Here is a 26,077-nt window from a genome sequence, read left to right on the forward strand (position 1 = left end):
TAGCTTAATGCTAACATCTCAATTGCTAACATCTCAATAACTCGCAATTGCAAGTTATAAAGACAGAATTGTGAGATATAAACTCACAATTGTGAGGAGAAGGTAAGAAATGTGAGATAAAAAATTGCAATTAACTTTTTTTTAATTCCATGGTGGAAACAAGCTTCTATAGGTACGTTTTTGATTCAGTAAAAAGAACTGGGTTATATCAGTCCTTCATTTGGGAATTAGACTACATTTATCACGCTGTAGATTCAAAAGTTGTGCAGGAGTGATGGGGACTTTTAGTGATTCTTTCCGGAGGTAACATGCGTCAAGTGATTTTGAGTGAGTCATCAGCCCTGTCCCAAATGGAACGCTAAGCCCTTGCAATGTTCCTCCTAGTCCATACTTTTGTGATGTAATGCTGCTCGGTGGCCATTGTAAGAGCACAAATGCACCATTAGGACATTTTCATTCATTCAGCCGATTCATTCAGGAAAGAAACAAGTTGTGTCTTTATGAGTCATTGAATCTTTCACTGAACCGATTTTTTTCAAAAACACTAAATCATGCAGGGAATGAAACACCAGCATCGTGTATTGCAACAAATCTGCTTGGCTTTATTTGAAACTATTATTAAAATATGACAGTAATCACTTTATGACTTCATGACATATGAATTATTTCTGCTCTGGTTCCCTTAAAATTGAAGTTCCGAACCAGAATACTCTAATAGCTATTTAAATTCAGAATTATGCTGTAGGTAAAGTACCAATCTTTTTAAGCTTCTGTTTATACAGTTGCTCCACTTCTCAGATATTGCATCCACTACAATTACAATCTTCTACATTTTTGATTCTATATCAATATTTAGTAGGGTTTAAGACTACCACAATAAAAATGAATAAAATACCTAAAGCATTAAAAGTATTATTTTATTGTGCTAAAGTGTATTTTAGTGAAATAAATGCCCATACTTGAACACTGGTATTCTGTGTAGGGTGTATCCGTTGGCCTATATGTGATGTATTTGACAAGGGACTTGTCTATGTGCTTATTTGTGCCTGTAACAAGAGAAATGCAAATATATTATGGTTTCCAGACTGATTGCATCTTTTCATGGTAGAGTGATTGTGTGACAGAAATATTTTTATCTCTGAAACAGAAAATTGTACATAGACTGTTGACTTCCTGAGAAACAAATTATGCAATATAGCTGTCATAGACTGCTCCTCATTGCTTGGCAAACTAGAAAGATTGACTGTCATTAGGCTGATCACCAAAATGACACTCTGATGAAAAGGACTCTAGGGAGAGAGAAAGAGAGGGAGGGGAAATTATGAGGGAAGTGAGGGATACAGAATGCCAGGCAGAGAGAAACAAGCAGGCCAAATGGGAAAGACAGAAAACACATTAATTATTCATCAGTACTCCAAACCTGGTGCAGTCCCTGTGGGAGGCTGTAGTATGGAAATGTTGTGGCATGCTGTCATATGTTTTCTTTCAGCCCGAATTCCCCATCATCCTCAACCCTTGACCCAAAGTGTGCTGAGATTAGTAGTAGTTGAGCTCTCAAAGGAACACTATCCATGCAAAGTGAAGCTATCTTCAATTTCTGTTCTTCCACTTCAAGAAATGAATACCTGGCTTAAATGTATGTACCCAAATATTATGATAAAGAGAAGTAATACGTGGGATCAGCTTCTACTCCAAAGGCTTAGCCTGAAATGAATTGACCACCGCATTTATTTTCAAACACTCAGATAAAACCAGCACAGAAGGAACACTTTCATTTTGTCATCTTGTAAAGATGATAATGCTGAAATGACTCATGTCCTTGAATATTAAACGTAAAAGCTTTCTGACTTCAACACTGCTTTACTTTGATATTATGAAAATACTAAACCTGCAGCAGTCTACTTAAATCATGAAGCTGTTTTATTCATTCTTTGAGCTAATTTTCTGATTTAATTAAATTTATAAATGATTACAAAGATTTGTTGCACTGTAATAGCATCTACTTGTAAAAAAAAAAGAGTTCAACTAAAAAACTTAAGTTATATACTTATATATCAAATTGTCTGTATCATTTCAACTCATTTTTTAAAATATTGCCTAGTTGAATTTATTAAAATTATTAAAGGTGCCGTAGAACGTCTTTTCAAAAGATGTAATATAAGTCTAAGGTGTCTCCTGAATGTGTCTGTGAAGTTTCAGCTCAAAGTACCCCATAGATTTCTTTTTATTCATTTTTTTAACTGCCTATTTTGGGGCATCATTAAATATGCGCCGATTCAGGCTGAATCCCCTTTAAATTCTAGTGCTCCACGCCCCAAGAGCTTGTGCTTGCCTTAAACAGCATAAACAAAGTTCACACAGCTAATATAACCCTCAAAATGGATCTTTACAAAGTGTTCGTCATGCAGCTTGTCTAATAGCGTAAGTATAGTATTTATGTGGATGTTTACATTTGATTCTGAATGAGTTTGATAGTCCTCTGTGGCTAAAGCTAACATTACACACTGTTGGAGAGATTTATAAAGAATGAAGTTGTGTTTATGAATTAAACAGACTGCAAGTGATTAATAATGAAAATAACGACTGTCTTGTCTCTGTGAATACAGTAAGAAATGATGGTAACTTTAACCACATTGAACAGTACATTAGCAACATGCTAACAAAACATTTAGAAAGACAATTAACAAATATCACTAAAAATATCATGTTATCATGGATCATGTCAGTTATTATTGCTCCATCTGCCATTTTTTGTTATTGTTCTTGCTTGCTTACCTAGTCTGATGATTCAGCTGTGCACAGATCCAGACGTTAATACTGGCTGCCCTTGTCTAATGCCTTGAACATGGGCTGGCATATGCAAATATTGGGGCGTACATATTAATGATCCCAACTGTTACATATCAGTCGTTTTATGTTGAGATTCACCTGTTTTTCACCTTTTCCATTTAAACAAATGAGATTTATATATGAAGGAGGAAACAATGGAGTTTGAGACTCACTGTATGTCATTTCCATGTACTGAACTCTTGTTATTTAACTATGCCAAGGTAAATTCAATTTTTAATTCTAGGGCACCTTTAAAAAGACAGGAAAAGTAATGTAAAAAAAAAAAAAAAAAAAAAAATATATATATATATATATAGATATATTGAAATATATATTTTTTAATTTTAATATATGTTTTTTTAAATGTAAATTATATTTAAAATTATTTAAATGATTTTTTATTTAAAAGTATTTGTATTTGTTCAAATGTATTTGTTTGATGATAACTAAGAGGAAATGTTTATCCCAGTCTGGAAAAGTTATAGAATGTTTGGACGAAACACCACATCTTGTTAACAGCTTTCTCATAATGTTAACAGGGTATCCAATTCGTTTCCATGGAGATGAGAGTGTGATAAACGCAGTCTGTCTTCCTGATTCATCTGTCCATTTGTTTATCCTGCTGTCATTCAACACGTACAAACACTCAAGCCTTTCCACCTTTTTATGATAGTTTAAATCAGCCCATAATGATAGTTCTTGTAATCTGTTTAATAATGATTCAAGACTTATTATTGCATTCTTATCCATTTTCCTCATCTCACTTTTCTTCATGCACAAAGACCTGCACACACATACATCCTGATCCTGCCCTCCCCTTAAAACTCCACGGTTCAGTAGATCAGACTGTATCGATCAGAAGGGTAACGGTCCAGAGAAAGCAGCTCTCTCCCACACTGCCAGGCTGCCTGTGTGTGTGTAAAATTTATCTCTATGCTTTATTCCCCTGCAGGAGTGCAATTTTTTTTTTATCTCGGTCGACGTGCTGCCCACTTCAGATACTTCACAAATACTGATGTCTCTTTCCACAGGGCTCTAAACCAGCTTAAACCAGCCCCCACAACTTCAAAATCCTCTCAAATGATTATTCAGCAGGTTCTGTATATTTCATTATAGCCTACGTTATGTGAAAAATCGAAGAAGCTGATGCAAGATCAAAAACTCAGAATATGCTAATAGAATAACATAAGGGAGATGAAATGTAAAGTAAGAGACCCAAGGCTAGGAAGTGGACTGAGTGCTCGAAGGAAGTTGTTAGTGGTTCTGTCGTCCACTAGAGACGAGCTGATGTTATAATGAGAATTTATCTTGTACTTTACACATATAGGCTATTTTCCAAAACCTGTAGTGAGCTGCCTAACATTTTACGGCATCTAATGATTTTAAGACGCATTAGTACTGCAAAGAAAAGTCCCAGAAGGCTCTGCAAAAAGCTCAAAATTGTTTAAGAAAATTAAACTGAACTATTTGTTAAAATACATAACAAATATAAACATGTTAAAGCCAAACTTTAAAGGGGACCTAATGTACAAAATTCACTTTTACATGTTGTTTGAACATAAATGTGTGTCGGCAGTGTGTGTACTCAACCACCCTACAATGGTAAAAATCCACCCACTCCTTTTTTTTAAATCCCATGAATCAAAGTAAGTCATTTGCAGTTTCTATGCAATGTGGAGTCACATTGCACAGGCCCCACCCACGACTGCTGACTGACTCTGCCCTATTAGCATAGACCCCGCCCTGAGTGAGCTGTACACAGTCCGTCATGATTATCTCCTCACCAGAGCATTTAACAGCAACATTCAAGTAAGAAATATTATCTTATTAAAGCTATTAAAGTTGTTCAGTCAAGAGCAGTGAGTGATTTTATGTTTTTCTGTTGTTTGATTCATATTAACAGCATATATAGCAGTAGGTACTGTATATTATGCTGCTGTCACTTTAACACGCAGATCTAATATACACATGCGATTTCTTTACTTGTGTTTATGTTCACAGACATAACCGACTTTATGTGAACTTTGTGTGTTTTTGATCTAACCTTGTGTGTAGTTTAAGTGCAATAAGATGGGAAAGAGAACTTAGTTTGATACTCACATGATGTGCTGTCTGACAGCCAGCTCTGTGCATGTGTTTTGGATGTGTGCACTCAGAAAGCCATATATCAGAAGTTTAGACTTGATATGGTTTTAAAATGCATGCAGATAATAAACTTTCATGATGATGAACAACTGCAAAGTCATAAAGATATAATCAAATCCAAACAGATGTTTTAGTTTTTGGCAGAGAATATGAGGCACGAGCTGTAAAGGCTCCGCCCTCTTCTGGACAGTGGGGTGGGGAGCAGCAGCTCATTTGCATTTAAAGGTGCCCTAGAATTAAAAATTGAATTTACCTCGGCATAGTTAAATAACAAGAGTTCAGTACATGGAAAAGACATACAGTGAGTTTCAAACTCCATTGTTTCCTCCTTCTTATATAAATCTCATTTGTTTAAAAGACCTTAGAAGAACAGGCGAATCTCAACATAACACTGACTATTACGTAACAGTCGGGATGTACGCCCCCAATATTTGCATATGCCAGCCCATGTTCCCAACATTATGAAAGGCATTAGACAAGGGCAGGCAGTAATGTCTGGATCTGCACAGGTGAATCAACAGACTAGGTAAGCAAGAACAATAGCGAAAAATGGCAGATGGAGCAATAATAACTGACATGATCCATCATTACATTATATTTTTAGTGATATTTGTAAATTGTCTTTCTAAATGTTTTGTTAGCATGTTGCTAATGTACTGTTAAATGTGGTCAAAGTTACCATCGTTTCTTACTGTATTCACGGAGACAAGAGCTGTCCCAATTTTCATTTTAAAATGCAGTCTGTATAATGCATAAAGACAACTTCATTCTTTATAAATCTCTCCAACAGTGTAGCATTAGCCGTTAGCCACAGAGTACAGCCTCAAATTCATTCAGAATCAAATGTAAACAATATAACAGTATATAATACTCACATAATCCGACGCATGCATGAAGAACACTTTGTTTATGCGCTGTTCAAGGAAAGCGCGAGCTCCGTGGGTGTGGAGCACGAGAATTAAAGGGCCAGTAGCCCTGAATCGGCTCATTTATAATGATGCCCCAAAATAGGCAGTTAAAAAAATGAATTATGAAATGAATAAATGCTTAGATAATCAGCTTGTTGACGATTCTGCAATTTCTGTCAAATACAGGCTATTTTCGCTGTAATACAATACACTTCAAATGATTATTCATAGGATATATAAATATGCACTACTTTAACGAAAAGACAAGGCGATGTAGCGATTGTGAAAAAACTAATAAAGCATACCTGACACAGCAGCAATCGTTCTTATCGCCATGTTTATAGTTTATGGCCTGCCCAACTTGGGTATCAAAATGATCCTCGAGTTTCCCAGTGGAAAATGACTTGAGAGGGCGTTCATGTCCAATTTTAAACTAGGAAACTCATATTTAAGATAATTTTGATAACATGTGAAAGCAGCATAATGCACAGACTGACAGATAATAAGAAAAATCACAGTGCTCTTGGAATGCTGCTTGACCAATTGGATTCAAGAACTTATCTTACTGTTGTATATAACTTCGACTTTTGTATAGTGTGTATAGTAGCGAAAAGTCTTCATCTCGTTTGACTGTGTGACTCATCTCAATGTGAAATGCACTGGTCAGTGTGATGTGTTGTCCGATGGCAAACTATGTTTTTTCTCTTTGTTCTCAGAGCTGACACATGTTCAGACAAATCTATATGCATCATTAAGGGAAAAGGCTGAGAATCAGTGTTCCACATCTTATTAAGGACCTTCGAGGTTGTTAGAAGCACAAGTGATCTTGATTGCCTTTCACATACAATTGAAAAACTGCTTCATCAAGACTAGCTTCCAAATAATGCAGAAAAAAAAACACCCAGCAGTTTGAAGTTTAAACAAAGAACATCTATGGGACAAAACCTTTAACCTGATGTCATTTGAAATAAAGGGGCCATTTTTGGGTCCTAGAACAGATTTTTTCATCTTTATATTCATGTGCATCTGTGTGTGAGAGGCAAAAAAAAGACAAAAAAACAAGCTGATTAGTCTTTCCTTTGATTATTTGACCTTAGTTCAGCTGCTATACACAAACTTCTATACACTGACACATATTTACACACACACACACACACACACACACAAGTGCAACCGGTTTCCTTGGCAACAGCAGAAAGGCACTAAAAATCAAATTTTGGGAAGTGCTCCTGTTTTCCTTGCATTCTTCATCTGCTTTTCATTCCAGATGACCTTTATTGTGATTGTATCATGCATAAGTGATAGAATAATCATATTTTCAGTTACAGTTGGTCCTGACATTATTTACAGATTAGTGTGTATCTGTGACCTTGAGCAAGGTGTGATAAAACAGCGTAATCTAGAACAGACAGAAAAATAAATGAACACTGCATGGCTCCTAATTGCTGGATTTGTGGCTTTTAGTCTGTCTCTGCTATTCATACACAAAACGTACAGTCTTTCTCTTCCAGGGAAATGGACCAAAAGTACTGATGATTAATCTTGCACTTAATATTTTTGTCAAATCAAATGCTCTATAGAATAAGAATGCCCCTCCCCTAATACTACCTACTCTGACTAGTAGCAAATTTTATGCAGTAAATTTTTAACAGCAATGATGTAAGCAAACAGAACACAATTCTATGGCAATCCGTAACTATTTTACACAAATTGGCTATAATTTATAAATTCATATGATCTCATTCGGTGACAGTAATGTGTGGGGGTGGGGTTATGGGTGGACCTTCATGTTTACTTTTTTCTAAAAAATGGTAAGTTTTTGTATTCACATTGTACAAATTCATATGAAATCGTCTCTTCATTGAATAGGTACAGTTTCCTATGAGATCAGGTTGGCTGTATAGCTACAGTCAAGCCATAATTTGTTCAGACACCTTGAACATTTCATTCATTATTACAGTTTATTCACTAATGGTAATAAAATATGACAAGAACTCATTTAACTTTTACAGAAAAAAATAATCTTAATTATGTCAGATAATACTTAAGCAAAACATAGTCAGGTTATATTGTATACAATCCTTCATGTAGTATTCTGATTTTGTGTTATTGTCCTTACAGCTTGTGCCTATTTAGCTGGTATATTTATGGATAAATTTCTAACCGTAAAACTATTTTGTTGAAGCAAAATAAGGTAAATAAAGTATATTATTGTTGGAGGTCTTTGTCAAACTTTGGTAATGTCATTAATCAGACATGCAAAGATAAGGAGCTGGCCTAAAGGATGTACTATTGATTTGAATGTTTCCATCAAGGTGAACACAGTTTGAGGCGGATGTGACATTTTAAACATTCATCCAATCCCTCTAGACTGCATCAGAGCTGATAGCTCTCAGTTAACCCCATTGACTCACAGAGAAGGGTACAAATTACATTGTACTTAATGACAGCAGATCTCTGAATACATTAATCTGTGTGCGTGTCGTGTAGCACAAACCTCTATCAGAAAGTGTCTGTGCTCACAGCCATAGTAAATCTGCATGTATTGAATTTGAATCAGTGTTTGTGAATATTTGCTTCTGTGTGTTACAGATCCCTTGTTTCCCTGGACTCCATTTCCCAGTATCCTCCTGTTCTCCACACCTGCACTCACTTCCCTCGTCAGCTCCTCATCGTCACTCATCACCTGCACCTGGACTCTATTGTCAGCACTCCCCATATATTGCACTCACTCCCTTCACTCCTCGTCCGTTCTCTGTTTATGTTAGCGTTTGTTGGATGTACGCTGCCTTTTTGTTCATTAAAGTATTGTATGTTTTGTGGAAACCCGTATCAGCCTCATCTCTACACCAGCAACCGTAACACTAGCTAAATACTAAACTTTTTTTTTTCAGCACAGAGCAAACTTGTGCTTTAGGTTTATTATGGAGTCTGAGTGTGTGTTTAATATAATGTTTAGTTAAATGTCCTTTTAGTTTTAAATGAATTGCTATAAGGCAAATTCATTTAAACTCTGGATGAGTTAAAACTTCATTAAGAGCTTGAAGGAAGAATGAGATTTGAAAGCTAAAAAACAGCTGCTGAAAGAGGCTAAAATGGACGAACAAACCTATATGTTTTGAATGAATTTGATTATATCTAAAAGCACTTGCTCCTGTCTCTGTAGGTTTTGTGCACCATATTTGAACTGTTCAGGTTTAACAAAGTTCAATGGCGCCATCTTCTGTATATAAAGATAAAATAGGACAACCATAAAATTTGGGGTTGTGAGGTTGTTTAATATTTTTGAAAGAAGTTTCGTATGCTCAGCAAGTCTGCATTAAATGCAATGAAATGTTATTAAAATATGAAGACTTCAGATGCAAAAGCCTCTTAAGTGCCATCTGAAATTTTCTTCTAAAATGAGCATTTTTATCAAGCTTGTATGTTTAAGTTCAGTTATTTCACTTTAATGGCAATAAAAAAATGACCATTTTAATTGCCATTAAAGTTAAATTACTGAACCTAAATTTCAATCTGGCACATTTACATAGGAGACTTGTTTCTTGTGTTAATTAATGTGCATCGTCCTCTTCTAGAAAAAGCAAATAAATAAAAATTAAATAAATAATAAAAAAAAAAAACTCAACATACGAGCTTGATAAAAATGCTCATTTTAGAAGAAAATTTCAGATGGCACTTAGAGGCTTTTGCATCTCAAGTCTTCATATAATTTAAAATAATTGTTTTCTATTTTAATATATTTGAAAATGCAATTTATTCCTGCGAGGCAAAGCTGAATTTTCTGCAGCGTCACATAATCCTTCAGAAATCATTAATTTGATGCACAAGAAACATTTCTATTGAAAACAGTTGTGCTGCAAGTGAAACAATAGTAATTTATAGTAAATACTATAGTGTTTTTGAACCATACTATAGTAAAGTACTTGAATTAATTTGTTGTGGTAATTGTATAGTTGCTGTGGTAACAAAACAACTACAGTAGGCTAATATAAACAAATTTTACCCAACTTTATAACTTTATAAACTTTACCTTATACTGTACTAAATTTTCTACAACTATAGGGTATATTATACTACAAAATGTACTATATGTATATTATACTACAAAATATGTCTGTTTATCTAACTAGCGAGATATACCCTAAAGTGACGTTGTTTATTATTTACTTCTGAATTTTCGCACATAAACCGTTCGTATTTGCTGCGGTTACACAGCTCGAGAAAAGGTAAGTTTGACTTTAACGTAAAAAATTATAAAAACAACAATCTGAGCAAACAAAGAAGTAATGTTATGTGAAGGGATTATGTCGTAAATGTGAAAAAGCTCTCTGTTTGAAGGGCTTATATTTTCTACGTAACTACGTCCACAAGATGGCGCACCGCGGCTGGACAGTAGCCGTCTCTGTCTACCTCATCTTTCTATAAACAACCCGAAACGACGTCGAGAGGTGGAGCCGCCGCGCTGACAACTGTCAAAAGACCCTTCCTGATAAGACGAGCCCTTCCGTCCTCACAGCATCTTGTCGTATCGCTTTCGAATCCGTTATAAGCCACATAACTGAAGTGAGTATACCGTTTCTTCTGAGTATACGACGTATCTTTCGCTATTCCGTTATTGTAGAGCCGTTTCGGATGAGCGGTTCTCACTTTGGCAGGTTTTGACAGGCTGCATGTCTTCCTGGAGACCCACTGAGAAGGTGAGACTACCACTAGTGTGCATGAACGCTAACTTACATTTTCAAAAGCATCGTCTGCGTGCTTATGTGACTATAGTCATGCCATGCTGTACGTGCTGTAGAAATGATGCTGAGGGAGCATTTCAGAGAAACGCGCTGGTAAATACACGTATTTCTATGCACAGCTACATAATGTGTAGTTGAATTCTCATTTCGGAAGTCTGCTTATAATTATTCATCAAAAAACTATGTGCAATCCGTCCAAGAAAACGTTTAATTGGCATCCACGTCAAGGAAGAGAAACAGAATGACCCCGTTTTACCAAGAAACCTTCCTTTGTGGTTAAAATTGGCGCACATATCAAGAGAACCGCCAAAGTAAGAATGGAAACTCACTTTGCCCTCTTCTGTGTATACCAGATCATTACCACAGTATATAACGGGATGTTTGTGTTTGCATGGTTACTCATGATAGTTAATGTTATTAAAAAACTAGTACATAAACATACATTTATAATATAATGTATTAGTTGTTGGCCATAACATAAAAATGATTTTTGTCCATGTATAATTAAAAACAAGAAACAAATGAGAGAATAATGAACACAGCTGAACTGTTGCAAGTTTAAAAATAGCCATTTGAGGGATTATTAGCTAAAGAAATTTATTTTTAAAGCACTGGACGTGTTGCATCAAACAGCTTGAAATGTCATTAGTTCTAATGAATCATTTCTATTTTGCATGACTGAAAGCATCTATTTCTCCATTCAAATGTATAGGTTCTGGCAGAGATACCGATATATATTTGGATTGCCGTATAAACTTGGCTATGTAGTACTTTGCATGTTGTCTCACCTTAGTGCTTCCTCCAACATTCGTAGTTTGTAAGTGTGCATGCATGTTTTTAATGCTGCTTGAGAGTATTAGCTCAATCAGGATTAAGGATTTGTAGGGGGAAAAGAATAGGTGCTTTCATTAAAAATCATAAATGCTGTATTCAAAAAATAGGTGATAGGAGCACCAAATGAGTGTTTGTGTTTCTCCATCCGCACAGAAGTGTGGATTTCTTGATCATTAAAGTGTAAGTGCAGTCTGTTGTTGAGATTAACCACAATTATCCAACTAAAGGGACTTAATATAACTGATTGAAGGGGAACTGGAGGACCTTGGTTTGGGAATTTGCTGCACGTGCTCTCCTTCAGATAATCTGCTGCTAAAAGCTCCGTCACCCTGCACGGGATGAGCCTGAGATTAGGAATTACACAAAGATCAGTATCAGAATGCACTGAAACCGCAATGAGAACATTTGGAATATGATATGTCACATTTATTGTGATGTTTTTCATTTTGGTCATCTGATTCACAGTGTTTTTTTATCATGAGCAGTGAGTCAGAAAAGTGTTTGCTAATGAGTAAATGTAATAATAAAGAGGGAACATTTAATGTGCAACCCGAATTCCGGAAAAGTTGTGACGTTGTGACGAAGAAAATGAAAACTCAAGACTTTCAAATCACATGAGACAATATTTTATTCACAATAGAACATAGATAACATAACAAATGTTTAAACTGAGAAATTTTACAATTTTATGCACAAAATGTGCTCATTTCAAATTTGATGCCAGCTACAGGTCTCAAAATAGTTGGGACGGGGGCATGTTTACCATGGTGTAGCATCTCTTCTTTTCAAAACAGTGTGAAGACGTCTGGGCATCGAGGATATGAGTTTCTGGAGTTTTGGTGTTGGAATTTGGTCCCAATCTTGCCTGATATAGGTTTCCAGCTGCTGAAGTGCCTTCCAAAACATGCAAGCTGCCCATACCGTATACACTTATGCACCTCCATACCATCAGAGATGCAGGCTTTTGAACTGAATGCTGATGACACGCTGGAAGGTCTCCCTCCTCTTTAGCCGGAATGTCAAATTTGGACTCGTCTGACCATAGAACACTTTTCCACTTTGAAACAGTCCATTTTAAATGAGCCTTATCCCACAGGACACAACTTCTAAACTATGTTCACATAAGGCTTCCTTTTTGCATGATAGAGATTTAGTTGGCATCTGCGGATTGTGCTTATCGACAGTGGTTTCTAGAAGTATTCCTGGGACCATTTTGACACAATCATGCCGATGATGATGAAGTGTTGTCTGAGGGCCCGAACACCACAGGCATCCAATAAAGGTCTTCGGCCTTGTTCCTTACGCACAGAGATTTCTCCAGTTTCTCTGAATCTTTTGATGATGTTATGCACTGTACATGATGAGATTTGCAAAGCCTTTGCAATTTGACATTGAGGAACATTGTTTTTAAAGTATTCCACAATCTTTTTACGCACTCTTTCACAGATTGCCCATCTTTAATTCTGAGAGACTCTGCCTGTCTAAGACATCCCTTTTGTAGCTAATCATGTGACAGACCTGATATCAATTAACTTAGTTGCTAGATGTTCTCCCAGCTGAAACTTTTCAAAATGTCTTGCTTTTTCAGCCATTTGTTGCCCCCGTGCCAATTTTTTTGAGACCCGTAGTAGGCATCAAATTTGAAAATTACCTCATTTAGTGGAAAAAGTGTACAATTTCTCTGTTTAAACATTTGTTTATTCATTATTGTGAATAAAATATTGGCTCATTTGATAAAGTCTTTTAGTTTTCATTTAAATTAAAATGTAAAATATTTTTCCAACTTTTCCAGAATTCGGCTTGTAAACGGGAAGACCTAATGCATCTAGGTAGCAGTTGTACTACAAATGTTTGAGTTCTCAGTCACCACTAACAATTTAAAACACTTTTTACACGATCTATAAATTTGTGTTTTCTACAGAGATGTCAAGGCGAAGCACAAGGTTAGTGAAAGGGCCGTCCTTTCCAGATGATGACGCTGCCAGCACTAGCTCCACTGGATCCACTGGCCACGTCTCTTACAAAGAGAGCCCAACCAGGTGTGTGTGTGCTGGAGGCAGCAGTACATCAGATACATAATTTGCATGTGCGTTTACGGTAGTGAAGCTGATACAGATGCTTTCCTGCAGGATCTTCAAGAAGAGGTCCGGTCGCAAGAGCACAGGCAGTGTTTCCCGCAATTCTAGTCGTGCGAGCAGCGTGAGTCAGATACAGACTGGGCCTCGCAGTGACCTCACTGCCACGGACAATGAGAATGGTTAGTATGCGCACACACAGAACCTTCAATGTATATATACACGTTTTTATATACTGTATAGTGTACAGAATATGTATTATAATATGGATATGGATATTACATAAATGTATGTACATAAAATAAATGTATATATAATGTACATACATGTACAGTATCAAATGTTATTCATATATAAAATGTTTCACATAATATATAATCTTTATATATATACATGTGAAATCTACTAACATGTTTATTAACTTACTATAAATAATATGTTACTAAAAATGTACATATATATATATATATATATATATATATATATATATATATATATATATATATATAATAGAGAGAGAGAGAGAGAAAACATAAATATATAATAAATATTTTATAGTGAGTAAGATATATAACGTACTTTACATGGATTTATTAATTTTGTTGTTTGTTATTTTATAGTTTGTTATTTTATGTTACATAATGTAATTATTTTTATATATGCATTGTCTCTGGGTTTCAGGCATGCCTGTTGCTGCTCAAGGATTCTCCTCTGGATATTCCTCGGCTGAGGAGCATTATGAACAACCCATAAAATCAAACCCTAGTAAGTGTGCATTAACAATTTTATAATTATAAAATGGCTGGTTGGTTGGGTGAGCTGGTCCTTTTTTCATTCGTCAAGCAAAGAGCACTGTAAAAAAATCTAGTATTTGTTTTTACTTTTCTCCAGGTTCTACCCAGTCTGTAGCTGAACCAGACTTTGGCATGTCGGACGTGTTTCGCTCTCCAGGTATTACATGTATAAACCCTCCCTTCACCCACTAACATGAACAATCAGTCTTTTTCTGCTGTAGTGGTCATGTGCTCATGTGTGTTGCAGCTCAAGCTCTGGTTATGTTGTACTGGTGGCTGGGAACTGCATGGTACAGCCTCACCTCGCGACTGTCTCTGATCAATGTGTTTCTGCTCAGCAGGTACAGTGTTGTAATTACGAATGTGTGACCTTATTTAATAATTAATTAATAATAAAAAAGGAACGTTTATTTTAACGCATGATCATCTCTCCTCATGTCTTTCTCTGTAGATGCACAGCAGATATGAGAAAGGCTATCCTACTGGTTCTCCTTCTCATCTTTCTCATTTTTGGTGAGACAGCTGATCGACACTCTTATAAAATATCGAAAACTAAACCTATGTATTTCAAGATAACACAAGAACATTTAGACTATGTACTAGGAGTGTGACGAGACAGGTAGCTCACGAGATTGAGTTCATGAGATGAGATTTTTAAACAGTATTTTTAGAAATCCTCAAATACATGACTAGTAAAATAAGATATAAGATACAAGATATTTGTCATATGCTTAGGCCCTGTTGTGCAACGAATCCTCTGCCATGGTCTTGTCTCGTCACTTACTTTGGTCATGTGATCAGTGAACTCCGATTCCTGCTGCATTACGTACGACTCTGCATCTCGTGTTGGTTGAGCTGGATGGGATTGAAGTGACCGTTATCCAACTGAAAGAAATGGTTTTTATTTCTGTAAAAAGCAAAACGACAGTAGAGGCGTAATGTAAATGTAGCGGTGGCATATTCTATCCTAATTTCACACTCACACTCTTTAATGGCACCATCACAAGACAACTTTTCACCTTGTCACATTTTAATCTTGTGAGATCTCATGGCACAAGCTCTCGTCACGCCCCTACTACATACATGTAGCTGTAATAAAAAATACTTATGCCTGGTTCATGCCTGATAATTTCTCATAGAGTAATCAAGAAATGTTAATAAGCAATTACCTGTTGCAGGAATATGGTACTGGTTCCCGTTTGCTTCTCGTTCTCCCCCTCGTGATGTTGTTTCCAGGACTCCACCTGTTAAACACACAGATGTACCTGTGAAAGCAGCTTTTGATGTGAGTAGAACATCTCCAGTTCATTTCGTCCTCAAAAAGGTTCTGTTCCATAATTATTGCATCTCTCTCTTAAATGTATTATTATTATTTTAGTAAACGCAATTTTTGCTCTTTTAGCACCAACTCCAACATGCCAGCCTATCTAACTTGAAGGATGAAATCGCCAGCTTGCACGAAAGGGAGCTGAACCTGATGGTAATTATAATATATTTACAATCATTTCGTCAGTGTCTGTTAAAGAGGAAGTGTCAAGTATCCTTTATTTATATTTATATACACTAAACAGATTGTTTCAAAGCAGCTTTACAGTAGTAAACAGGAAATGAATGATTAGTGATGCAAACAGAATTACATTCTGCAGTAAAGCAGCTCTAAAATAGACAATAGTAACCCTAACCATTATTCAGCTGAAGTCAGTTCAGTGTTGATTCAGTTCAATCAACTGTGTAAAGTTCATCAATTATGAAATTAATATTTATATAAAGCAGTAAAAAGCAGCCCTACATAAAACTGTGATGTCATCCTCCAGCTCATTCTCATCCAATAGTGTCAGCGCATCAAATCAATAATATTGCCGAATATTAAGTGTTCCCAACTAAGCAAGCCAAAGACAACAGTGACAAGGAACCCAACTCAATCAGGTGACAGAAATGGAGGAAAAACAAAAGATCTGTCTCAATTTCTTTCTCTTTGACTATCTGTTTTCTCAGAGAGACATCGAACTGCTGAAGAAGGAGAGCGCAAGACAGAAGGACAAATCTGAGGTGAGGAAACGAAACGTTCTTAACAATTATATCATTTCCATTGACGTTAAAACGTCACCCATCTTCCTTTCTACATCCTGTTTCTTCTGTCATAGCAACGAAGCACTAAACAGGAAATGATGTCATCCACCTAATCTGTGCATTTGCTTGTCTCCTAGATGTTGCAAACCGATCTGAGGTCTATGAATGATCAGATGAGGAAGTTAGTGTCTTTTAAGCTTTTCACTTTGATTTTGTGGATGTTTTTATGTTTAGTCTTCTTTTGTATGTTGCATCATTATTTGATCCATTGATGACTTATGTTCCCTAGTGTTGAGTCTGAGCATGGGCAGCAGATTTCTGACCTGAAGTCCAGTCTCTCAAATCTTCAGTCAGCTCAAGATCTCCTCAAGGAAAGAGTTGATTCACATGACACTCTCAACACCAATGTAAGGACACATGTTTTTAGCTCGTTTAAATTCAGCAGGAAGATTTAACTTTGACTTGATTGCAAATTGCATTTAGTTATTAATCAATTTTTCCTGTCATTTCTTCCGCAGCTGAGAGCAGAGCTATCCGATTGGCTAATAAAACACCTGAAAGATCCAAGTTCATTGGAATCAACCATAGTGCTCCGTCCTGAGCTGCAGAGGGCGCTAGAGGATCTGGAGAAACGGATACTAGAGAAACTAGTGCATGAGAAGGCGAGCAGCAGAGATGCCTGGAGGACTGTGGGAGAGACGCTGGAACAGGAAGGAGCCGGAGCCGCCACTATACAAGTATGTGTCTAAGAGAGAAGAATTTCAGACATTTTTAGGACAGTCTGAAGTTTGCATGAGGATCATGAATCCTTTTAATGGGTGTTTTTTTTATGCATAACAGGATGTGAAAGAAATTGTCCACAGGGCAATTAGTCTGTACAGGGCGGATGGGATTGGATTGGCGGACTATGCCTTGGAATCTTCTGGTACAAATTTCCTGCATGAGAACTTTTATTGAGTATCTTATACTTTCATATTATAATTTTTTCATGTATACAAATATACACACATTCACTACTGTCCAAACACTACTGTTTAATGTTTAATGTTTTTAAAAGAACTCACCAAGGCTGAATTTAATAAAAAATAAAAGGGAAAAAATTAAAACTTAAAATAACTTGTCTATTTTAATAGATTTCAAAACGTAATTTATTTCTATTATTTTTTTTATTATTATTTTATATACACTACCAATCAAAAATTTGGTTTCACAGAGATTTTTTTTTAACCAAACTTTTTCTAAAGATACTTTAATTCAGCAAGGATGCATTAAACGATCAAAAAAAAAAAAAAAAAATCAAGTAAATGTTTTTCTTTTAAACTTTGTTCATCAAAGAATCCTGAAAAGAGTGTATCACGGTTTCCACCTAAATATTAAGTAGCAGAACTGTTTTCAACACTGATAATAATAAGAAAAGTTTCTTGAGAAGCAAATCAGCATATTAGAATGATTTCTGAAGGATCATGTGACACTGAAGACTGGAGTAATGATGCTGAATAAAATAAAATAAAATAAATGAAAACAGGTATTTTTAAATTGTAATAATTCCAATATTATTGTTTTTACTGTATTTTTGATCAAATAAATGCAGCCTTGGTGAGCAGAAGAAACTTCAAGAAGATTCAAAAATCTTTACTGTTCTGTACAAGTCTCTGTGTGTGTGTTTGTGTAGGTGCCAGCGTGTTAAACACTCGTTGCTCCGAGACATATAAGACCAGATCTGCGTGTTTGAGCTTATTTGGCGTTCCTCTCTGGTATCATTCAGAAAGCCCTCGTACTGTTATACAGGTAACCCACAAACACTCAAATCACACAAACACTGTCCTCCTTCATTTAAACACATCTGACTGTCTGAGCTTCTGTGTGTGTGTTGTAGCCGGAGCTGTATCCTGGGAAGTGTTGGGCATTCCGAGGCTCCCAGGGTTTCCTGGTGATCGCACTGTCTTACCCAGTAAAAATCACCCACGTCACACTCGAACACCTTCCCAAAGAGCTCTCTCCAACGGGACGCATTGACAGCGCGCCTAAGGATTTTGCTGTCTATGTGAGTCGATAATCCAATGCTTTTTCTCCTTCATAACAGTGATAAAACAACAGCATTAAGATTCCTTGCCTGTCCTGTGTTCAGGGTATGTCTAATGAGACTGAAGACGGAAAGTTGCTTGGGACATTCATGTACGACCAGGATGGAGAGCCCATTCAGACATTCAGAATTCCGGTAAGTCAAAAATACACGGGAGTGTACATCATCATCACACGTCTTCTCCATTTTGGCTTTATTTTTGTTAAATAAATAATGACATGGTGTAATATGTCGTCATGACCATAGAATTCAAAAGTGTGTACTTCCTTTTTCACATGACTGTATTTGGGACAATATACTACCCAAACGATCCACATTTGAATCACTTTGTACTGTACAAGTAGTTTTTTATGAACCATTAAAAAAGCATATAGGACAATGAACACTGAGCTGCCTATTGCGCCATCTGACCATTTCACAGTGCAGTTTCTCTGTCGTCACAGATGATTCATTGAAGCGAACATAAGGCCTTGAAAGATGACATACTGCCCTGACGAAAGCCCAATTTTGAGTAATTTTTTACTGTATCAGTCTTTTTTTATGGACCCTTAAACTTCCCAAACAGCAACATAGTGTGGCCCTGATCCGGCCCACATCTGGTACATGTGGATTACACTTGGACCAGATGTGGGCCGGATCTGTTCACACTTGTCATGTTTGGTTCGATTAAAACGAACCCTGATGCCATGCAGAAGATCATTTGTGTGTGTGACGGATGGATTCCCGCCGGTGTTTTGACTACTTTACACATTTTATAAGCTCTTCACGAGTTCCCAGCTGGCCAAAATACCATTATATGCAGGCTACACACACACAACGAGTGCATTTACCTCAGCAAACAGCATTGTTTTGGATGTTCGGTAAGTTCGGTCTCAAAATAGGCAATACGTCATAAAATCCGACCAATCACGTTGTGAATTTATCCCTATGCCTTAAGGTTTGGTATCTTTTGGTTCGGTGATAAAATTGCCAATCTGAACGCTAACCGGACCAGGACTAAATGCTTTTTTTTTTTCTTCTTTGGTCTGGACCAAATGAACCAAACAAACCGAACTACAAGTGTGAACGCACCCCAAGTCACTGTCTGGGTTGGCAAATAGGACAATGCACACTGCCATATTGTGCCATCAGCCCCTTTCATGGCATGGTTTCTCTGTCATCACAGAGAATTTGTTGAAGTGGACATAATACATAAGGCCTTGAAAGATGATGTGCTGCCCTAAAGAAAGCACAATTGTGAGCACTTTTTATTGTATCAGTCTTTTTTATGGACCCTTGAATGTGGCAAATAGGACAGTGCACACAGCCATAATGCGTCATCAGCCCATTTCATGGCTGGGTTTCTCTGCCGTCACAGAGAATGCGTTAAAGCGGACAAAAGGTGGAGATATTAAAGGTATACTGCCTTGAAGAAAGCCAAATTATGAGCAAACAGATGTTTATTAATTCATGTGCATCTATACTCTCGTTTTCAGCATAGTAAAATGGCAGTGACGCACAAAGGAAATAGGTTATAGTATACATAAACCGGAAATTGTAACGCGTGAGCATGCAAAACGTGAAAAGTTTCTCATGCGCACACAATAGTAATATTTTTTTTGGTGAAATTCTTCCTGTTTCTGGCCTGTAGGAAGCCTCAGACATCTATAGCATGGCAGAGCTGAGAGTCTTAAGCAACTGGGGTCACCTGGAATACACCTGCGTGTATCGCTTCAGAGTTCATGGAGAACCTACACTCGCCTGAGAGCGGAGGAGAAGCCGGAGAGGAAGAGGGTCTGAAATCATTCGCTCTCTTCAGTTTTGGTTTACTTTATGCAAAAAAATGTAAAGCACAAATGCACTGGATTCTTAAAGACAGAATCAGACAGCTTCCTAATGTACAAATACCAAAAAGCGCACATGAACGTTTGACTGATATCAGAATGTAGATTGTTTGCCCTTTTGAAAAAATCTGTTTGCATTCCTCAAATATTATTTTTCAGGCAAGTGCTGATTGGACATTTTAGTTGTTTATACAGTTCTGAATTAACTGTTGTGATTTATTTATTTTTTTTATGTAGGAAGGCCAGGCTTAAAGGGATAGTTCACCCAAAAATGAAAATTCTGTTATCATTTACTCACTCTCAAGTTGTTCCAAACCTGTACGAAAAAAAAGATTTTAAAAAATGAGGGTAACCAAAGAGTTGATGGACCCGTCGACTTCCATATTATGGGAAAAAAAATACTATGAGGAACATCAACTGTTTGGTTACAGATCAAAAAATATCTTCTTTTGTGTTCAACAGAACAAAGAAATTCATGCAGGTTTGGAACAACTTGAGGGAGAGTAAATGATGACAGAATTTTCATTTTTGGGTGAACTATCCCTTTAAGTTATGTGTAACAGTAAATATGGTTCATAAAGCCGAATGAAGGACAAAAAGTGTCATGCTTAGCTAGAATTACTATAAAGCAGCATTTGTGTTGTTTTGCTTATCCTCAGTATTGTGTAATGATAGATGGTTCTGAAATGTGTTTATTCACGTCATCGTCGAACCATATACCTCTGAAGAAGCTTGTAATAATTGATTGTTTAGTTATGTCCTCATGTAACAATGCTGTTTCCTATGAGCAGCAGTTCTGATTGCACTCTTCCGCCCGGGGTGATGAGTACACATGGGTACTAGAAATGTCAGATGGTGTACGTCTCCTCTGCGGGACGGGGGAGGTGTGGAGTCAAACTCAGGTTTCGGGTTTTCAAACCAAAGTGCTCTTGAACGTCACTCTCTTGTCCTTTGTGTATATATATGTGCTTGATGATGCAGTTTTTGTGGTGCGTTCTCGAAGTCATACTTAAAATTCCTTAAAGGTATAAACATGTGCATTGTTTTATTTGATTTATTGTTATTTTATTTTGGCATCCTTCTACATTTCTCATCAAGCTTAATAGAGCTCTGATGTTAATTTGGCAAAGTTTACATGAAGTTTCTGTCATATTATTTGATATTATTTTGTAAGAAAAATGATTTTTTTTTTTTAATAAATTTGAGATGGTACATAATATGTTGTGAATGCAAATATTAATGCATGTGTTCAAGAGTTGCACACATGAGAAATTTTCATGCACATCTGAGGAAAATGTTTTAGATTTTTTTAAATATGTTACATATGAAGGAAAAACAAAACACTAAACTATATATTAGGGATGTCAATCGATTAAAAATTTTAATCTAATTACATACTCTGTGATTAATTAATCTAAATTAATCGCATACATAATTTTTGCTGTGGAAGTATTAAATATTTCAATTCAAATGAATCAATGCAGGGTTTGTCCTGGGTCAAAAATGGTCTTCAGTGGTGACAGACATGGTCATCCATACAAACAGTAAAAAGTGCCTACCCACGTGATCTGCGATCCCGATACTGACAATAAAGTACCCGTCACTCTCACTGTAATTCTTTCCTGCCCTCTTTGCAAAAAAAAAAAAAAAAAGTGATTTTATAGCTTTGTAAGAGAAGATGCTTTTTTGCTAAACCTGAAATGTATTAAAAAGTAGAATTTAGAAGTTATATTAACTAATAATATAATTTTCTACCATATACAATTGAATGCACCTAGCTAACAACAACTTCCTTTGTTCTGGTTTCACCTCACTCCAGTCTAAACTAACTGATTTTATAGGTAGGCCTAATTTACTACACATTGTCATTTAAATAACCTAAAAATATTGTGGATTATTAAGGCTAATTTTACTAACCACTTTTGCTAAATGGGGTAAGCACACTTATGTTCTCATTTCAGAGTTGTTCGAGTAAATGATTCATTATAGACCGTGGACAGATCAGTTGTCATGATTCATAAAAATGAATCTGTTCAAATGAGTCATTAGGTCGCGAATTGGACATTAGCGGACGTTGACGCGTTGCCTGCGAATCGCGACTGTTATTAGGACATCGCAAAAGATTTGTCAACACATAAAACACTTCACCACTGGATAGGATTTTCTTTTTGTTTACTGAAAGTGTGGTTTATGTCAGCTGCATGTGCTGAGCGCCTGTCAGAGAAGATGAGGTAACGTTCTTTTGAGCACTAATCACACCCAGAGGTTATTCAGGAAAAACACTCTCCGAATGCGCCTCATGGATTCTGTCTTACGAACTTTTAGCATTGTGTCTGCGCACGAGGGAGGAGCTCTGCTCGTTCTGTCCGTCAGCACAACAGTCGTCTCCCTCCTTCACAGTCGAATGGTGGCTAGAACGGCTCCAGGTTCAAAGGTCAATACGGAATGGATTAATCTGCGTAATTTTTTTTAACGCTTTTTTTTTTTCTCAGATTAATTAATCGAAATTAACGCGTTATTTTCACAACCCTACTATATATATATATCCATGATTCTGATTGGTCAATAGCTGTGTTTTAGTCACAATAAAACACGGCTATAACCGCTTCACAGTTCTGTGCATCACTACTACTCTTAACAGCGTAAACTTCACTACAATTCAGTCTTTTCAATGTAAAAGTCTTCGCTACTGACTGACTCACTCATAAAGACAGTCTTTGCCGCCATCTAATGGTATAATAATTAAACTTATGTTGCTGTTCACGGTCAGGGACTATTTTTTTTTACTTAATTTTACTTCATTAAAGTTGCATTGATACATATTTATTGGCTTTAATATAAGTCTTGTGGCTTTAATATGTCACAGCTGAAGGGGTTACAGCAGTATACAATGCTAATAATTTCATCCACATTTCACATAGGCCTAAGTTGTTTTGTCTGTCCATTCCCTTGTGTGAACACATCTATACAAATCCAAAACAATGGAAGGAATCCGGTTTCATTTATCCATGACTGACCAGAGAATTTCACCACACCCTCACAAATGTTTTGTTGAGAGGCCAACACTTCACCACTACACCAGCTCTAATAAAAAAGAGAGCAACATCATACTATCAGCTAAAGCAGTGGTTATTATAGATGTCTCCTAAATGACACACCATTTCAGTTCTTGGAGATTTTTCAAATGAGTTAAATCAGGTGAGTTTCATGAGGTGTTTTTGTGCAGTGCTGGAAACCTCTGAGCTGAACAACCCACACTTAATCTCAATTCATTCGCAAACACAATACTGTGTTTTTTTCTAACAATTTTATTTCCAAAAAAGTGGAAGTAAAACTGAAAGCAAAACACTAAATAAATAAAGTGGATCTAATAAATACAGTGTGGTAAAAAAAAAAAAAAAACAACAGGAAGATGTTAACAATGACTTACAGTACTGACTACCATGATAGTGCATCAAAGAAAAGAAATATATTCTATGCTATAAAAACAGGAAAATGACAAATGAAAATGTTACATGTACAGCCTTTAAAACTACAAGGTCTTAAACATAAAATAAACCAACTCTATTTTACATTCATTATTTACAGTTACAGCTGGAAATCACCAAAGATTCCATAGGCTTAAAAATGTATACATGTGTTTCTTTGAATATTCAAAACAACACACGTCAATGATTTCAGTGGGACACTCATTCTGAGAGTTCATGCGAACATGCAAAAGACAAACACTCGTGTACAAAATGTCAAAAACAGTCACACAAGGTGCTCCCATATGGAATGATGCGAGGGTGAATATTTTCAGGATGCTGGTGTTAAAACACAAAGAAATTCATTTGACCACCTGGCCAAATATCACATGCACACACTCAAACGCCACTCAAAGTGAAAAAAAAACCTCCTTTACGTGAATTTGACATTTCTAAGAATTCACAAATGTAGGTGATTCATTACCCATGTAGGTTTTCCCCCTACATCTAAAAATCTAATTTACATAGTAAAATTCAGAAAATCTGGCATATTCTGGAGTGTTTCAAAACAGGAACAATATTTAACAGCAGATATATGGTCACACAAATTCGAAGTGAAAAATTCATTAATTTGATGTGCATAAAATAAACAAATACTTATGGATGAATTATCAAGGGTGAACATCCTAGGTTTAAAGAAAAAAAGTAAAACTAGAAGTCTACAAAATGACAAGGCACATTGGAGCCAGGCATACTGTGTGTCCAAACAGACACAGTTTGTACTGCACAGCATCATCAATGGTGAGATTCCAGCTCAGTGAGCACAGGAAGGCTGTCAGTGCACTCTAATCATGCCGTGAGTCACAGTGCATTTTGGTCTCAGTCTCTCTCCGTGTTTCCCAACTTGATAATTCTCCCTCGGCTGGAGAGTGTGCAAAACGCATTTCATTGCCATCTAAACGTTTACTGCCGTGTGACTGAACTGGGACATTATGTGAGATATGGCAGTATTTATGGGAGTATATGCTGTATTTTATGATCAACATTCGCTTGCACTGATGCTAATACTTTCAATAGAGTACATCTCATTGTGCATTATAAAGTGACCAACCTTAAATTAAAAAGTTGGGTATGTGTGATATTTGGTGGCATGTAACATAAAACGATCACAGAAATGGTCTAGTTCTCTTCTCCTGGTGTGATTATAACTGTCTGCATTCCTGGAGAAACCAAGTGAATTTGTTATAAAAATATAAATACATTTAAAAGACGTTATGCATCTTAAAAGCAAGAACAGAAGAAATAATTATATGAATATAGGGACAAAATACCCTGTAATGTTTAAAAAAAAAAACTTGCTAAGCAGAAGAGTTTTAACATCAACTTTACATATAAACATGTTGTTTTATTGGGTGACATCATAGATAAAATTTAACTGAACTGAACCCTAGAATATAGGTTATGTTTATTTCCAGGATTAAATAAAACAATTATATATAAATTTGCTATATAATATATATATATATATATATATATATATATATATATATATATACAGCATATATATATATATATATATATATATATATTTTTATGCATGTTAAATTTTTATAATAGAGATACAGTTACCTGGAATACAGTATTGAATTGTCAGTCGCCATACAGAAGTCATTTTCAACCTGTTGATTTCTGACGTCAACAGCGTAGAGGCTAGGTCAGGAATGACCAGGTGACCTCCGTCGAGTTTTCACTCTCTTATAGCACAGCAGACGTAACAGTTAGGATAGATTTAAAAAAAAAAAAAAAACCTGGCAAAACTAGCCAAAAGGCTCCAATGCAAATATGACACCTCAAACACGTCTTAAAACAATCATCTTTCTGATAAAAGGAATATGATATCTACTCTTACTCCCTGCCTTTCAAACCCCATGTCTCGTGTTCATCGGGGAGTTTCGGGGGGACTAAGAGGTGAGTGCAGCCATGGGAAGGGGGGAAATGTTTGATTGACAGCCCGGTGACCCCTTCTCCTCAATAGGTGCGTGCAGAAGTGTGAACAGATGAGGAAAGGGGTCAGAGGAGGGGTTTAAAGTTGAGAGTCCGCCCCCAGGCTGTTGAGCTCTTCGGGCGAGTGCTTCTCAGCCGCTGATGCTGCCTGGCGGAAACCAGCGGAGATTTCATCGAATGTCCGGCCCTTGGTCTCCGGGACTTTGAAGTAAGTGAAGATGAAAAAGCAAAGTAAAAATATGGTGAAGATGATAAACACGTACGGCCCACAGAGCTCCTGTTAAAATAGAAGACAGAGAA

General features: G+C 36.4%; 2 protein-coding genes across 6 annotated transcripts in view; one reads left to right on the plus strand and one right to left on the minus strand.

Moving 5' to 3' along the window:
* Nucleotides 1–10,328: 10,328 nt before the first annotated feature.
* sun2 (Sad1 and UNC84 domain containing 2) lies at nt 10,329–21,852 on the plus strand. 2 transcript variants are annotated; one of them, XM_067373497.1, is made up of 18 exons: nt 10,329–10,448; nt 13,383–13,500; nt 13,591–13,718; nt 14,218–14,301; nt 14,428–14,487; nt 14,578–14,671; nt 14,782–14,843; nt 15,509–15,615; nt 15,733–15,810; nt 16,326–16,379; nt 16,538–16,581; nt 16,690–16,807; nt 16,919–17,137; nt 17,241–17,325; nt 18,073–18,188; nt 18,277–18,444; nt 18,529–18,618; nt 20,114–21,852. In XM_067373497.1, the coding sequence occupies exons 2-18, from the start codon at nt 13,385–13,387 to the stop codon at nt 20,225–20,227; spliced, it is 1,737 nt and encodes a 578-aa protein (XP_067229598.1). In that variant the 5' UTR covers nt 10,329–10,448; nt 13,383–13,384; the 3' UTR covers nt 20,228–21,852. The 2 variants fall into 2 exon arrangements, with proteins under 2 accessions (XP_067229598.1, XP_067229597.1); XM_067373496.1 differs by having other exon boundaries at nt 10,347–10,582.
* Nucleotides 21,853–23,138: 1,286 nt separating this feature from the next.
* Nucleotides 23,139–26,077, minus strand: part of slc2a1b (solute carrier family 2 member 1b) — a 57,886-nt gene continuing 54,947 nt past the window's right edge. For 2 of the 4 annotated variants that reach the window (XM_067374293.1, XM_067374294.1), the window contains exon 17: nt 23,139–26,054. In XM_067374293.1, coding sequence (XP_067230394.1) covers nt 25,857–26,054 — 198 coding nt within the window. In that variant the 3' untranslated portion in view covers nt 23,139–25,856. The remainder of the gene's footprint in view (nt 26,055–26,077) is intronic. The other 2 variants (XR_010893473.1, XM_067374292.1) reach the window with 2 other exon arrangements.

The sequence above is a fragment of the Chanodichthys erythropterus genome, chromosome 21 (assembly GCF_024489055.1).
Source record: "Chanodichthys erythropterus isolate Z2021 chromosome 21, ASM2448905v1, whole genome shotgun sequence".
Taxonomy (NCBI): Eukaryota; Metazoa; Chordata; class Actinopteri; order Cypriniformes; family Xenocyprididae; genus Chanodichthys; species Chanodichthys erythropterus.

Excerpts from the sequence above, each read along its gene's own strand:
- sun2 (XM_067373497.1), top strand. The coding sequence starts at position 13,385 with ATGTCAAGGCGAAGCACAAGGTTAGTGAAAGGGCCGTCCTTTCCAGAT. Across the intron at positions 14,302-14,427 it reads ACCCATAAAATCAAACCCTA|GTTCTACCCAGTCTGTAGCT; the intron begins GTAAGTGTGCAT and ends ACTTTTCTCCAG. Across the intron at positions 14,844-15,508 it reads TCTCATCTTTCTCATTTTTG|GAATATGGTACTGGTTCCCG; the intron begins GTGAGACAGCTG and ends TACCTGTTGCAG.